The sequence below is a fragment of the Leucoraja erinacea genome, chromosome 7 (genome assembly GCF_028641065.1).
Source record: "Leucoraja erinacea ecotype New England chromosome 7, Leri_hhj_1, whole genome shotgun sequence".
In the NCBI taxonomy this organism is placed as follows: domain Eukaryota; kingdom Metazoa; phylum Chordata; class Chondrichthyes; order Rajiformes; family Rajidae; genus Leucoraja; species Leucoraja erinaceus.
Window position 1 is genome coordinate 24,786,713 of NC_073383.1, and position 14,338 is coordinate 24,801,050.

The following is a 14,338-nucleotide window of genomic DNA, read 5'->3' on the forward strand; positions in this document are numbered from 1 at the left end:
GGGGGGGGGGGGGGGGGGGGGGGGGGGGGGGGGGGGGACACCTTGTGCATGTAACTACTCAAGAAACATTTGTGAATTTGCAGTGGGCAGCCATTTTGAGCTGTCAGAAATTCTGTGTTGTGAAATTTAGTAATGACATGTAATTTAGAAAAGATGTACATGTGGTGGAGGCTCTCAGGGAATGATTGAAACTGGAGCATAGAACATAGAAAAATAGGTGCAGGAGTAGGCTATTCGGCCCTTCGATCCAGCACTGCCATTCAATGTAATCATCTAAAATCAGTACCTCTTTCCTGCTTTATCCACATATCCCTTGTTTCCTTTAGCCCTAAGAGATAAGTTGAAAACATCTCTTGAAAACATGTAGTGAATTGGCCTCCACTGCTTTCTGTGGAAGAGAATTCCACAGATTCACAACTCTCTGGGTGAAGCAGTTTTTCCTCATCTCAGTCCAAAATGGCCAACCCCTTATTCTTAAACTGTGACCCCTGGTTCTTGGCTCCCCCAACATCGGGAACAATTTTTCCTGCATCTAGCCTGTCCAATCCATTAAGAATTTTATATGTTTCTATAAGATTCCCTCTCATCCTTTTAAATTCCAGTAAATACAAGCCCAGTCGACCCATTCTTTCATCATATGTCAGTCCTGCCATCCCGGGAACTAACCTGTTGAACCTGCACTCCCTCAACAGTGACTGATGTACAAGCACACCCAGGTCTCGTTCCACCTCTCCTTTTCCTAATCTGACACCATTTAGATTAGTAATCTGTCTTCCTGTTCTTGCCATCAAAGTGTATAACCTCACATTTATCCACATTAAACTGCATCTGCCATTCATCTGCCCACTTGCCCAACCTATCCAAGTCATCCTGCAGCCTCATAGCATCCTCATCGCAGCTCACACTGCCACCCAGCTTTGTGTCATCCCCAAACTTGGAGATGTCATATTAAATTCCCTTGTTTAAATCATTACTATATATTGTAAATAACTGGGGTCCCAGCACCGAGCCCTTGCGACACCCCACTAGTCACCGTCTGCCATTCTGAAAAGGACCCGTTAATTACTAGTCTTTGTTTCCTGCCTGCCAACCAGTTCTCTATCCATGTCAATACCCTACCCCCAATACCATGTGCTCTCATTTTGCACACTAATCTGTTGTGTGGGACCTTGTCGAAGGCTTTTTGAATGTCCAGATACACCACATCCACTGGCTACATCTACTTGTTACTTCCTCAACAATTTCCAGAAGATTTCCCCTTCATAAATTCATGCTGACTTTGACTGATCCTGTCACTGCTTTCCAAATGCGCTGCTATTACATCTTTAACATTCGACTCGAGCATCCCCCCCCCACCAATGTAAGGCTAACTGGTCTATAATTCCTTGTTTTCTCTCTCCCTCCTTTCTTAAGAAGTGGAGTTACATTGGTTACCCTCCAGTCCACAGGAACTGATCCAGAGTCGAGAGAACATTGGAAAATCATCACCAATGCATCCAAGATTTCTGTGGCCATCCCCTTGAGTATTCTGGGATGCAGAACATCAGGCCCTGGGAATTTATCTGCCCTCAGTCCGAACAGTTTACCTAGCACCATTTCCTGACTAATGTGGATTCCCTTCAGTTCCTCCCACACACAAGATCCTCGGTCCCCTAGTATTTCTGGGATATTGTGTCTTCCTTAGTGAAGACGGAACCAAAGTATGTGTTTAATTGTTCTGCCATTTCTTTGTTTTCCATGATAAATTCACTTTTCTCAGATTGTAAGGGACTTACATTTGTCTTCACTAATCCTTTCCTTTTTACATATCTAAAGAAGCTTAGTCAGTCAGCTTTTATATTCAAGCTTTCTTTCATGCTCTCCCCCCCCCCCCCCCCCCCCCTCTTAATTAACCCCTTTGTCATCTGTTTCTAATTTTCTCCCAATCCTCCAGTTTGTTGCCACCTCTGGCCAGTTTATATGCCTTTTCCTTAGATTTAACACTATCCTTGATTTCCCTTGTTAGCCACGGTTGAGCCGCCTTCCCCATTTTATTTTTTCGCCCCACAGGGATGAACAATTTTTGGAGTTCATCCATGCAGTCTTTAAACCTTTGCCATTGCATCTCCACTGTCAATCCTTTTATTATAATTTGCCAGTCTATCCTAGCCAATTCCATACCTTCAAAGAGATCTGGGACTAAAAGGTAAGACTCGGCTGGTGCTCCATTTGTATCAGATGAATTTAGTTTATCTTGGCATTATTTTAGGCACATCGTGAGCTGAAGGGCCTGTTCCTGTGCTGGACCTTTCTATGTTCAAAACCGCCCTCAATTTTCATTGTTAAATCTCACTGTCCTCATTTACTTCTCTGTTAATTTTGCTTTCATTTCTAACTCACTTGTCTCATTTGTAGCCTCCCCTTCCTTTCCTTCGCATTAATCGGTCTGGGAGAGCCCTAAATTTACCAGTGAACAAGCTCATGAATTTGTAAATATGGGGGAGCTAGAAAGTCATTGGATGGAATAGATAAAATGAACAAGTAGTATTGAAATTTTAAAAAAAAACACAATGCTGGAAACACTCAGCTGGTCAGGCAGTATCTGTGGGAAGAGAAACAGAAAAATGTTCAGATGGGAGACCCTTCACCAGAATGATAGATGTCTGGATGAGCAGGCAGACTGGTTGGGTGGACTGAAAGCAAAAAATTGAAAAATACATTGGTGTATTGGGAAACCATCAAGGTGCTGAAGCTGTGCAAAGGGGCAGCGTGTAAACTAAGATTCAGGTAGATGCCATATGCTGCTGACTATAATCAAGATTGCAGTAATCAAATACGGGATAAGTCGAAACAAAACTTCCAATGACTAGTCTCAGGACATTTTGAGAGGCAGATGGTCAGGTGGAAATGTCAAAGACTAAGAGGGCTTAGATTTAAGGTAAACAAAGTTTAAAGGAGACATGTGAAGCAAGTTTCTTACAGGGAGAGCGGTAGGATATAGAACACAGGCAGGACGGGGAGAGTTAGGTTTTGCTTGGCATCGTATTCGGCACGGACATTGTGGGCCGAATCACATGTTCTGGGTAAATGTCAAAGTAAAACAAAAACGGATGAACTAAAGCACATGGAAAGTGGGTGAGGGGGATCAGATGTCCAGGGAGCAGCCGACGATGAAATGCCATACATGCCATTTCCTGCACCGTGATATACTCTCAAAAATATATATATATTTGAGAAAGTATTGTCGAAAGTAAATTTCGTGGAATCTTAGTCCATGCGGTGCGGGGACACGAAAGACACAATCAAGACATCCTTCATTCCTAATGTATCGAGTTGAAAACTAAAACTAAAATGGTTGTTGGTTCTGTTTGTGTACATTTAATATATCGGGGTTCCCACTGCATTCTTAGCAGTTTGGTTGTCTATAAAGTATTTATAGGTAGTTGTGACACAATACATTTGCAAAATGTTAAGCATATTAGCAAACTTGTGATGTGGGAGATGAGTCACCTTTTTCTAAGGTAGCAGGACAGCGAGACGAATCTTAAGTGTACTCATGAGTAAGGTTGATAAACTTTCTAAATCTAAAAATGGACGAGCTGAGGTGACCACAACTTTCAGCTGTTCGGCAGCTGACCTTGTGAGTTACTTGGAAACATGTTTTTATTTCACAATATTTAAATGTGTCGGACTTCTAAATCTGCGGATTAACAATTGAAAAGCAAATTTGTAACTGATCACTAGACGTCAAATTGTAAGGACTGACGGCACATCAGAAGCTCCAGGTTGCATTCCGTTCCGCTGCCGCCTCAACGCAAGTCTTACAATAAGTTTACTCAAATAATGTGTACAATTTGTATTTTAAAGTCGTTTCTGAAAGGTTCTAGACTTTCGTCAATACTGGAAAAGCATTTATGAATAGTCGGTAGCAGCTGTATGGATATGACATGCGATTTAAAGTTAGCATGAAGAAGATGGTAGAAGGATTGCTGGATATTCGTGGCCCTGATACACCCTGGCAGTGATGCACTCTCAATATTAGAAGCATTCTAAATTTAAATCCCTAGTAATCGTTCCTTTGGTTATTGTCTGTTTGTCCTGTTTTACTTCTAAGCTCATCACAGTTGTCTCTTTCCGTCTGCGACAGCTGCCAGAATGATTTTTTTTTTGCAAGTCGGTGAACCTGCATTCCAACATGCAGTTTATTTCTATAATTAGCTGGAAGAGTTAAATTACAAGCGCTTCAAGTGCAGCGAGCCACAGCCATCTCACACCCTTTTCCAGCCAAGTGGAGCCCGGCAAACAGCGGCCGTCTTCGCCTCCAAATCCAGTTGCAATGGAAGCTCCACGGAACATGACTGAAGAGTCTCGCCTCTATCAAACCACCCTTCTTCAAGACGGACTGAAGACACTTTTGGACGAGGACAAGTTTGTGGATTGCTCGCTGCAGGTTGGCAGTAAGAGCTTCCCTTGCCATCGGCTGGTCCTGGCAGCCTGCAGTCCTTACTTTCGTGAGTATTTCTTCGCAGAAGAAAACGAGAAGAAGAAGGAGGAGGTAGTCCTGGAAGACGTTGATGATAATGTGGTGTCTATGATCCTTCAGTATCTGTATTCCTCGGAGATAGAACTGACCGATGAGAACGTGCAGAATATCCTGGCTGTGTCCAGCCGCTTCCAGATCCCCTCCGTCTTCACCCTGTGTGTCACCTATCTTCAGGAAAAGTTGACTATCAGCAACTGCCTGGCCATCTTCAGGCTGGGACTTCTCCTAGACTGTCCACGCCTTGCTATCGCCGCCCGCGAATACGCCTCGGACCGATTTGAACAAATCTACAAAGGCGAAGATTTCATGGAACTTGCTGCCCATGAACTGATCGGTTTGATTGCGAGCGACGCGTTGAACGTGGAGAATGAAGAGGTTGTGTTTGAAGCTGTCATGAGATGGGTACGGACTGACAAAGAGGACAAGGCCAAAAGTTTGGGGGAAATATTTGACTACATCCGTTTTCGCCTTATGCCTGAGAAATATATCAAAGACCATGTAGAGAAAGATGACATTGTAAAGTCTAATCCAGAGTTGGTGAAGAAAGTTCAGACCATTAAAGATGCGTTTGCCGGGAAGCTGCCGGAGCCCGCTAAAGGAGGAGACAAAGGCGAAAAGAAAGGAGAGGGTGCCGAAGACGTGGTGAATGGTGATGTTGGCGATGAAAATCTTCTCCCTGGCTTCCTGAATGACATTCCGCGACATGGCATGTTCGTCAAGGAGATGATCGTGTTCATCAACGATACAATGACTGTGGCCTATGATCCAAATCTAAATGAATGCTTCCTGGCGGCAGTCAACAATATGATTCCCAGAAATCACGTTAGCTTGGTTACAAAGACAAACCAGGTTTTTGTTATTGGTGGCCTGTACGTGGATGAAGAAGTGAAAGAACATCCTTGCCACTGCTATGTTTTCCAGGTATACTTTAATCTATTCGGTTTCGAAGTTAGTATTTGGTGTGTATATTTGAAACTGGCGTAAAGTGCTGGATTATCACAGCGAGTCAGGCAGCACGACAGGATAAAGCATTTGAAGAAGGGTCCCCACCCGATATGTCATCTACCCATGTTCTCCAAAGATGCTGCCTGATCCTCGTGAGTTATTCCAGCATTTTGTGTCCTTTTCTTGTAAACCATCCTCTGCAATCAATATTTCAATATTTGAAACAATCTTTCCTGTAAATATTGCTGGAAGTTTGTAAATTTAAAATGATTTCCCAAACCATTGCAAAACTGCTCAAATGAATTAATTTGTGTAAAAAATTATCTCTCAATTATGTACAAACATATCGTTTTTTTGGTTCTGCTTAGAAAGGGTAGACATTGTTATTATCAAGAGGTTCTGCACAAAGTATGATGCCTTAGTGAAATAAATTGCTTCTCCTTCTATTACTCAATCAAAAATGCATTTTGGATTAATTAAAACCATAAGGCAGTGAGTTAAAATGAATTTTAATTGTTGCTCACTAGTTTGACAACATTGCTGGTACATGGAATGGTTTACCACCGCTACCATCACCCAGATGCCTCTTTGGGTTAGGAGAAACCAAGAATTTCCTTTACGTGATAGGTGGCAAGGATCTTCAAAATGAACAGTCGCTGGATTCAACGTTGTGTTATGACATGGCGTAAGTTTAAATTGTTTCCATTTTGGATTAACTTTAGGTTTAAGTTTATTATTGTCATAAATACCGAGGTATAGGGAAAAGTTCTGTTTTGCGTGCTATCCAATCAGATCAGATAATACTATTCATAAATACAATCATCTGCCAACCAGCTGTGCTCCAAGGAGGTTAGTCCTATTCAATCCAACCTCTACATATAACTCAAGCTGTCCAGTCCCAGTAACATGCCTGTGAATCTTCTCTGCACCCTATCCAGTTTAATGATATACTTCCTATAGCTGGATGACTAGAACTGTACACACATTCCAAATGTGATCTCATCATCAACTTGTACAGTTGCAACATGACATCCCAACTCCTGTCCTCGATGTCATGAGTGATGAAGGCAAGCGTGCTAAAAGCCTTCTTCAACCCACAGTCTTCTTGTGTTACCACTTACAGTGAACTGTGTATCTATACTCCCCAGTCTCTGTCTCTGCAGGTCCTTCCCTGGCTTGCCTTAACAAAATGCAACACCTTGCAATTATACTTATTGACAAACTATAAAAACTGGCTTGGGAATTATATTATGCATATGTATAAGAAATATTTAAACTATGCGGGGGAAGAATAGAGCAAGAACTCATGGACAAATCAAATAGTGGTGAGAAGGCACTCAATAAGTGGATGAGAACAGCAAAACACAATCAGAAATTAGATGAGATCAAGAATAAGCACAATTTGGGAGCCAAGGGAAGGACATCCACATAACATAGATACAAAAACAATGTGCTTTTGTAATCATTAGAAGAATAGAAAAAAAGGGCGGAAGATATACTGTAGGTTCAAAATTGACCCTGTCTGCTTCCAAAATGGACAAAAATGGTGATGTAGCCCGGCCCATACAGATTTAACAAATTAATCTTTAGACTATAGATGTTAGAGAAACAGTGCAGAAACAGTGCAGAAACAGGCCCTTCGGCCCACCGAGTCCGTGCCAACCAGCATTCACCCCACACACTAGCACTATCCTACTACTAGAGAAAATGTACAATTTTACCAAAGTCAATTAACCTACAAACCTGTAGGTCTTTGGCGTGTAGGAGAGAACTGGAGTAAACCCACACAGTCATAGAGAGAACATACAAACTCCATACAGACAGCGCCCGTCGTTAGGATCGAACCTGGGCCTCTGGTGCTGTAAGGCAGCAATATTGCTGTGCCACAGAGCCTCCCGATTCCTGTAAAGGAATGACCTAATCTGGGGTGAAATCCTCAATACAAAAATCATGTATTTTAATGCAGATATCAAATTACTGAACAAGGAGAGAGGATGAGTAAGTTAAATGGTTTGATGTATACAAAATGTTGCTGTAAAATTGTTTTTGTTAAGCTGAATATTTTTTGTAAGATATTGAATAATGTGACTTTTATTTTAATATTGTGATTATATTACATTGATTAAATTCCATAATCATAAAGAAGACGAACCATATGATAACAGCATAATTTCAGCATTGCTTTCAATTCTAATACTCAGAATGGGGTTTCATTCTGATTTGGGAAATGACTGCCGCAGTTAAATGTTGCCATTTTATGGAGTGCACAAGATTTAACTGGGGCAAAGATAATGAAGATGGATTAAACAGTAAGGAGAAGTCTTTTTTGGATAAAACATTGCTTGTCCAAAACCATTCTACATCGAGACCAATAACTCATTGTTTTAAAAGCGTTTTCTCCAATTTTGATTCTTTATTAAGCTATTGCACAGTGAAATATTCCACAAATTACTGATGGTACATCAGCCTTGCTGAACAATTTTGTGTTATTCCCTGAAATGCGATTCTATCCATCTCAAGAACTAGACCAATAACCAATTCTCTGACACTCAAAACACATTTAACTCACCATCTTAAATGACATAATGCAAAACGATGCTGATGTTTAATCTGCTAATAAATAATCCGCTAATAAATTATTTTTCCTTCAGATTGATGCAAATAGGTTACCTTGTACTTTTATGTCTGATTCTCCCTAATTTTGGAAAGATTATTTTCTCTACCTCTTTCGTATAATTTTAAACAAATCAGTATTTTAAATGACTTCATGATATTTAAATCTGATAAAAAACATGTCTCAACAGTACTGTGATCATTTCATTTTAATATGTTATTATTTTTTTCAGCAACCTAAAATGGACTCAATCCAAAGCATTTCCTCTGAAGATTTATGGTCACTTTGTGATTTCACACAATGGATTGATCTATGTTATTGGTGGGAAGACTGATGATGCGTAAGTTGTGTGCAGATTGACTACATTAATCACGAGTGTTTTATTGTCATATGTCTCAAACAGAACAATGAAATTCTTATTTGCAGCAGCACAACAGAATATGTAAAATCGTACTCTGTAAATAATATAATAAAAAAGGACAGTGTGTGTGTGTATACATGCGCGCGCCCACACACATATTATATACATATATATATACACACACACACACACATGTATGTATGTGTGTGTATATATGTATACGTCTGTATATATATATACATATGTGTATGTATATGTGTGTATATATAGATATGTGTGTGTATACATGTGTGTATACATATGTATGTGTGTGTATATATATGTATGTGTGTGTGTGTGTATATATATATATATATCTATATGTATGTTTATGTGTTTATGTCTATGTGTGTGTGTATATATATATATATATACATACATATGTGTATATGTATGTTTATATATATGTATATATGTGTGTATATTTTATATACATGTATACATATATATATATATATATACATATATATATATATATACACACACACACACACATATATATATATATATATACACACACACATATATATGTACACATATACACATATACACATATATATATATATATATATATGTATATATATATATATGTGTATATATATATATATATAACAAATAGTTCAGAAATACAAAACCAATGCCTCCAAGTCTATGTAGTGCAGAGCATATTTGGAGGTTGTAGTATTTAATAGTCAGATGGCTGTTGAGAAGAAGCTGTTCCTGAACCTGGATGTTACAGTTTTCAGACTCCTATATCTTCTTCCCGATGGCAGGAGTGAAATGAGTATCGATTCCTTTCACATCAGCACTATTGATCATTTTAATATTTCTAATCTACCCACAGTAAATGTGTCAACAAATTATTTGTCTACAACCCTAAAAAATCTGAGTGGAGGGAGCTGGCAGCCATGAGCAAAGCCAGAGCTATGTTTGGAGCTGCAGTGCATCAAAACAAAATCTGGGTTGTTGGAGGGGTGACGGAAGAAGGCTTGACTGCTGCCGTTGAAGCATACAATATTGTGAATAACAAGTGAGTGAAATATCGTGCTTTTTCTGTTTAGCCTGCAAAGGAGCTGAAATATTAAACTATGATAGATGGACAAGAGAACAACCGGGAAAGAAACAAATGAATGATGCATTTAATTTGAGGTCTATAAGTTTACATTCACATATGTGTGAATATAATCAAAGTGATGCTCAATATAATCGTTTCCAGAAAGGTGAACACAAAAAACTGTATATACATATATATTTTGGAAACAATTGTGTACTGTAATGGCAAGACCATAGTTTCTTTCTGAAGATGACGGTAATTATCTTGTGAATTTATTTTTCATGTAATAAGATTTAGTAAATAGTGGGATAACATTAGGAAGATGGTCTAGTTTAGGGTTAGGAAATAACAGATTTAAGAGAGTGGAGATGAAATACTGGGCCAAATTGAGGAAAGATGAAAGATAGCATCAGGTAAGAGTCCAGATCCTTTTTCATCCTACCAGGCTGCAACCATTGTAAGACGCTAACACATGTCTCCTCGTAATGCTGTAGCTATGCCATTGCTCTCCCTCCCCCCTCCCAGTTGCAACAGGGACAGAATCCCCCTAGTCCTCACCTTTCATCCCATTAGCCGTTACCTACAGCACATAATGCTCCAACATTTTTGCCACCTCCCCCTGGATCCCACTAGTCACATCTTTCCATCTCTATCCCTTTCCGATTTCTGTAGAGACCGTTTCCTCCACAACTCCCTGGTTAACATCCCTGCCCGCCCAAATCACCCCCTCCCCATGTACCTTCCCCTGCAACCGCAGGAGATGCAACACCTGTCCCTATACCTCCTCCCTCGTCTCTGTCCAGGGACCCCAACAGTCCTTTCAGGTGAGACAGAAGTTCATTTGCGCCTCCTCCAACCTCATCTACTGTATCCGCTGTTCTAGTTGTGGACTTCTATGTATCAGTGAGAGTAAGCGCAGGCTGGGCTGGGCACTTAACACTTTCGCTCAGTCCGCATTGTTTCACAGTTTAATTCCCCCTCTCATTAACACTTTCGCTCATTGCCAAATGCAAATTGGAGGAACAGCACATCTAAATTCACCTTGGCATGTATGAATATTGATTTCTCTAATTTCAAGTAACCCTTGCATTCCCTCTCTCTCCATTCCTCCCCCACCTTAGTTGTCCTACTAGTTTCACTATCGTCCTGCTTAGTTTCACTGTTTCACTCGTTACCACATTCTCCACCGCCAACAATAGACCATTGCTTACCCTAGCACTTTGTGTCTATCTTTGGAATAAACCAGCATCTATAGTTATTTGTTGCGAGAATAATGTTTAGTTTTGGTAGATTAGTTAATATTATTATTTTGTTAGCGTTGAGAAAAAAAAATTGTATTTACAATTTAAGTTTGCATTAGACTTTTTAATGTAATGTATGTACTAAATCTGTCACATTTTATGAGACATTGGTATAGTGAATTTATCTAATGTATTATCACAGCCGTGGCAATACTGAATACCAAGCTCATGTGCTTCCATAGGGGTTTCAATGACAATGCATCAAATGCAGGAATATGTTTTGTCCATGAAAAAGCTAAACATACAGACAGCTGGCCAAACCCTACTTAAAGGCTATGTTTACAAACACAAACAGTTTCAAATTGAAAGTTTTATCGGCCATATTTGCCTCCATTATAAATACTTGCAGATGAATGCTGGTGCAAAATTATTAAGAACGAGCCAATAGAATCATCTACAGAAAGTGATTATTGTGGCGGTCTCTGGTGGTTAGCCAACTGGTGGTGCGAACCCTCGACTCTGGGGGTTGGGTCACGTGACTTGGTTTGTCGGGAAGAGCGGATCACGGGTCTCACCTGGGGTATATATACTGCTGGTAACGCCCTTGTCCCTTGTTGTGGTTCTGAGAGCTGTTCTGTGTTAATCTAATTCAGATCACTTGTTTGACGACACGAGTCTCGCTGTATTATATTGAGTTACTCAATTACTATTGAAGCATACAATATTCTTGTTTGACCACTGCAGGTGGGAAACATTTCCTGAATTTCCACAAGAGAGAAGCTCGATAAACATGGTTGATATGGCCGGATCACTCTATGCCATTGGAGGCTTTGCTATGATTGAACAGGAAAATAAAGAATATGCTCCTTCAGAATTCACTGATGTGTGGAAGTAAGTCAACATCATAGAATGCCAGTTGGCCTTGCATTTGTTTGGTCAAATTTTGTCTGAGAAATATTGCAATAGTTAATGCTGAGCTGAGGTTGCGCATCCGTTCTGAAAATGCATTTATTTTAAAGATTAAATAGAAACTAAATGTTGATACAGAAAAACGATTGTTCAGGAACTCAACTTTCATCATCAATTCAGGTCAAGATTACAAATGAAGCATTTAGGAAATAACTAACTGTTTCTTGTGACTTCCGAATGAACGAACCGTGATTTCATTTTTGGATCTCTTTTTTAAGAGTTAATTCAATGCCAGTGTAATGTTAGTAATACATTATGTGTTCTTAAATCTAAAAATTGTCCCACTAATTTTCTCAATTTACATTCTGCTTTCCATTCCCTGGTGATTAGAAATTACTGCTACAACATTGCCTCACCAATGACTGAAAATTTGATTGCATATTGCTGTTTCTTTTCAACATTTTGAAATATAAATTCAAATGTTCCTTTCCAGAATTAAAAAAAGACCAACATTTGCAGCCTCTTCAGCATCAGTTTGACCGAGCCTTTCTGATTGTTAGCTTTTGGTCCGCAGGTGCAACCACCTTATTAAAACCCCTATCTATGCTGCACTCAACATCCTGAAAGATCCTGAGAGCAAACAGCTCCAGTTCCCTAATGTCGGATCTGCAGGTGGACACACTTCCCACAAATGTAAATATCAAAAACACTAGAAGATTTCCTTCTCTCCCACATTCTGCAGGCAGAACATACCGCTGTCTTAACTGTCATCCTAACTGCACTAAGACAAAGAGTAAAGTTATAAACACCTTCCCTGATCTTACCTTCACTCTCTGCGCAGGCTCCTCACCGTAGCCTCTCAAGCTTTAGCACATCCTCAATCACCAAACTCCTCAAGAGTCACTCACAAAATCCGCTGTTCCACTTTCTTCCCTACAGCACTCAGGGCTTTCACTCTTGGAGACTAACGGCTATGTTTCAGATCTGCAGCGCTCCTCTTTTCAATGCCAGTCTCTGCTGTCCTTGCCTTTAGCCCCAAACGCACTATTTCACGTTCAAATGACTCTCACGTGGAATATAGGCTTACCTGCAAAATGCTGTGCCTGTTCTAGCTTTGTCAGGCTTTTTCTTACAATATCGAAATTAATCTTTCCCCAATCCAGGATTTCAATTTCAGGACATTTTAATGCCTGCAGTTTTTAAAGCACAAAGCCTTTTCCATTGAAGTTCTGCTACTATTTAACCCCAATCAACTGACTCCATATACAATACCTGACAAAGTTGAAGCTTTAAAGTTATGATCACTATCTCCAATTGTCTCCCATCAATACCTCTGCTACATGCTTGGTGACATTCCTGAAGATTAACTCCAGTTTGGCTCAAAAACATCTCCGTAAATGGATGCATTTCAAATATTCCACCACCGCTTGGCCTTTCACACTCGGGTAGAAAGTTGAAATTCTCAACTATTATATATCTTGGTAAAGAAGTTAAGTTTTATGGGGTGGGCTAAAATAATAAGATGGTCATTGATTTACGAGAATTTCTTGCATTTGTTTACCTATTCCATTCTTTTGTCTGTATCCCTTACTCCTTGATAATAATTTTAATCTTATGAATGATTTCCTTAGAAAAAAATATTCAAGGCTTCAGGAAATTTGTAGTTTTTAAAGCACAAAGCCTTTTCCATTGAAGTCCTGCTACTATTTAACCCCAATCAACTGACTCCATATGCAATGCCCTCCATAAAGTTTTGGAGAAAGACCCATCATTTATTTATTTGCCTCTGTACTCCACAATTCGAGATTTGTAATAGAAAATATCACATGTGGTTAAAGCGCACATTGTCAGATTTTAACAAAGGCCACTTTTATACATTTTGGTTTCACCACGTAGAAATTACAGCTGTGTTTCATAGCCCCCCCCCCCCGCCATCAGGGCCATAATGTTTGGGATACAGCAATGTCATATAAATGAAAGTAGTCGTGTTTAGTATTTTATTGCAGGTGAGGTGGTCGGTTTCAGAGAGCAGGGGAGAAGGGAGAAATGTAGGATCAGAGAGGGTACAGGAATAGGTGTGAAAAAGCAAGTAGACAAGGGGAAAATGTGAGAGGTCATGAAACATGAGGGGGAGGATGTGAAGACATCAGACACTGTGCAGTAAGTTAACTTTCTCCCTGTAAAGAACATGTAAAGTTACAAGGCTTATTGGCACATGTGGCCTGAGAAACAATTGCCAACACAATTAAAAAGACATTTTTTACTTGAGGATGATTGCTCAACCATGAACCATGAATTATTAATGTTTGGTGACTGTTCATTTTGTACGTTAACAACAATTCAGTGAGAGTCTTGATGCAGCAAGTGGTTTGTTAAATACTTTGCTAAAATTACAAGAATGATCAAACAAAAATAGCTAAAGCCTCGGAGCATAAATGTAATTTGTTTTTATCCTTTATTTAGATTTGAAGATGAGAAGAAGGAATGGAGTGGCATGCTGAAGGAAATTAGTTATGGTTCAGGTGCCACCTGTCTTCCTGTTCGCCTCAACATGTTCAGACTTACCAAATTATAAATTGTATCATCAATATTGCTGCTAAATAAAACACAAATGTTTTGTGCGAAATGGAATTTTACTCCACATATACAAAAA

The 14,338-nt window shown here is 39.6% G+C and overlaps 1 protein-coding gene across 1 annotated transcript; it reads left to right on the forward strand.

Annotated features, from left to right (window-relative positions):
• Positions 1-3,819: 3,819 nt before the first annotated feature.
• Positions 3,820-14,311, forward strand: klhl41a (kelch-like family member 41a). Its single transcript, XM_055637997.1, has 6 exons — positions 3,820-5,443; positions 5,995-6,152; positions 8,314-8,421; positions 9,326-9,511; positions 11,521-11,667; positions 14,149-14,311. The coding sequence occupies exons 1-6, from the start codon at positions 4,316-4,318 to the stop codon at positions 14,258-14,260; spliced, it is 1,839 nt and encodes a 612-aa protein (XP_055493972.1). The 5' UTR covers positions 3,820-4,315; the 3' UTR covers positions 14,261-14,311.
• The last annotated feature ends 27 nt before the right edge of the window (positions 14,312-14,338 follow it).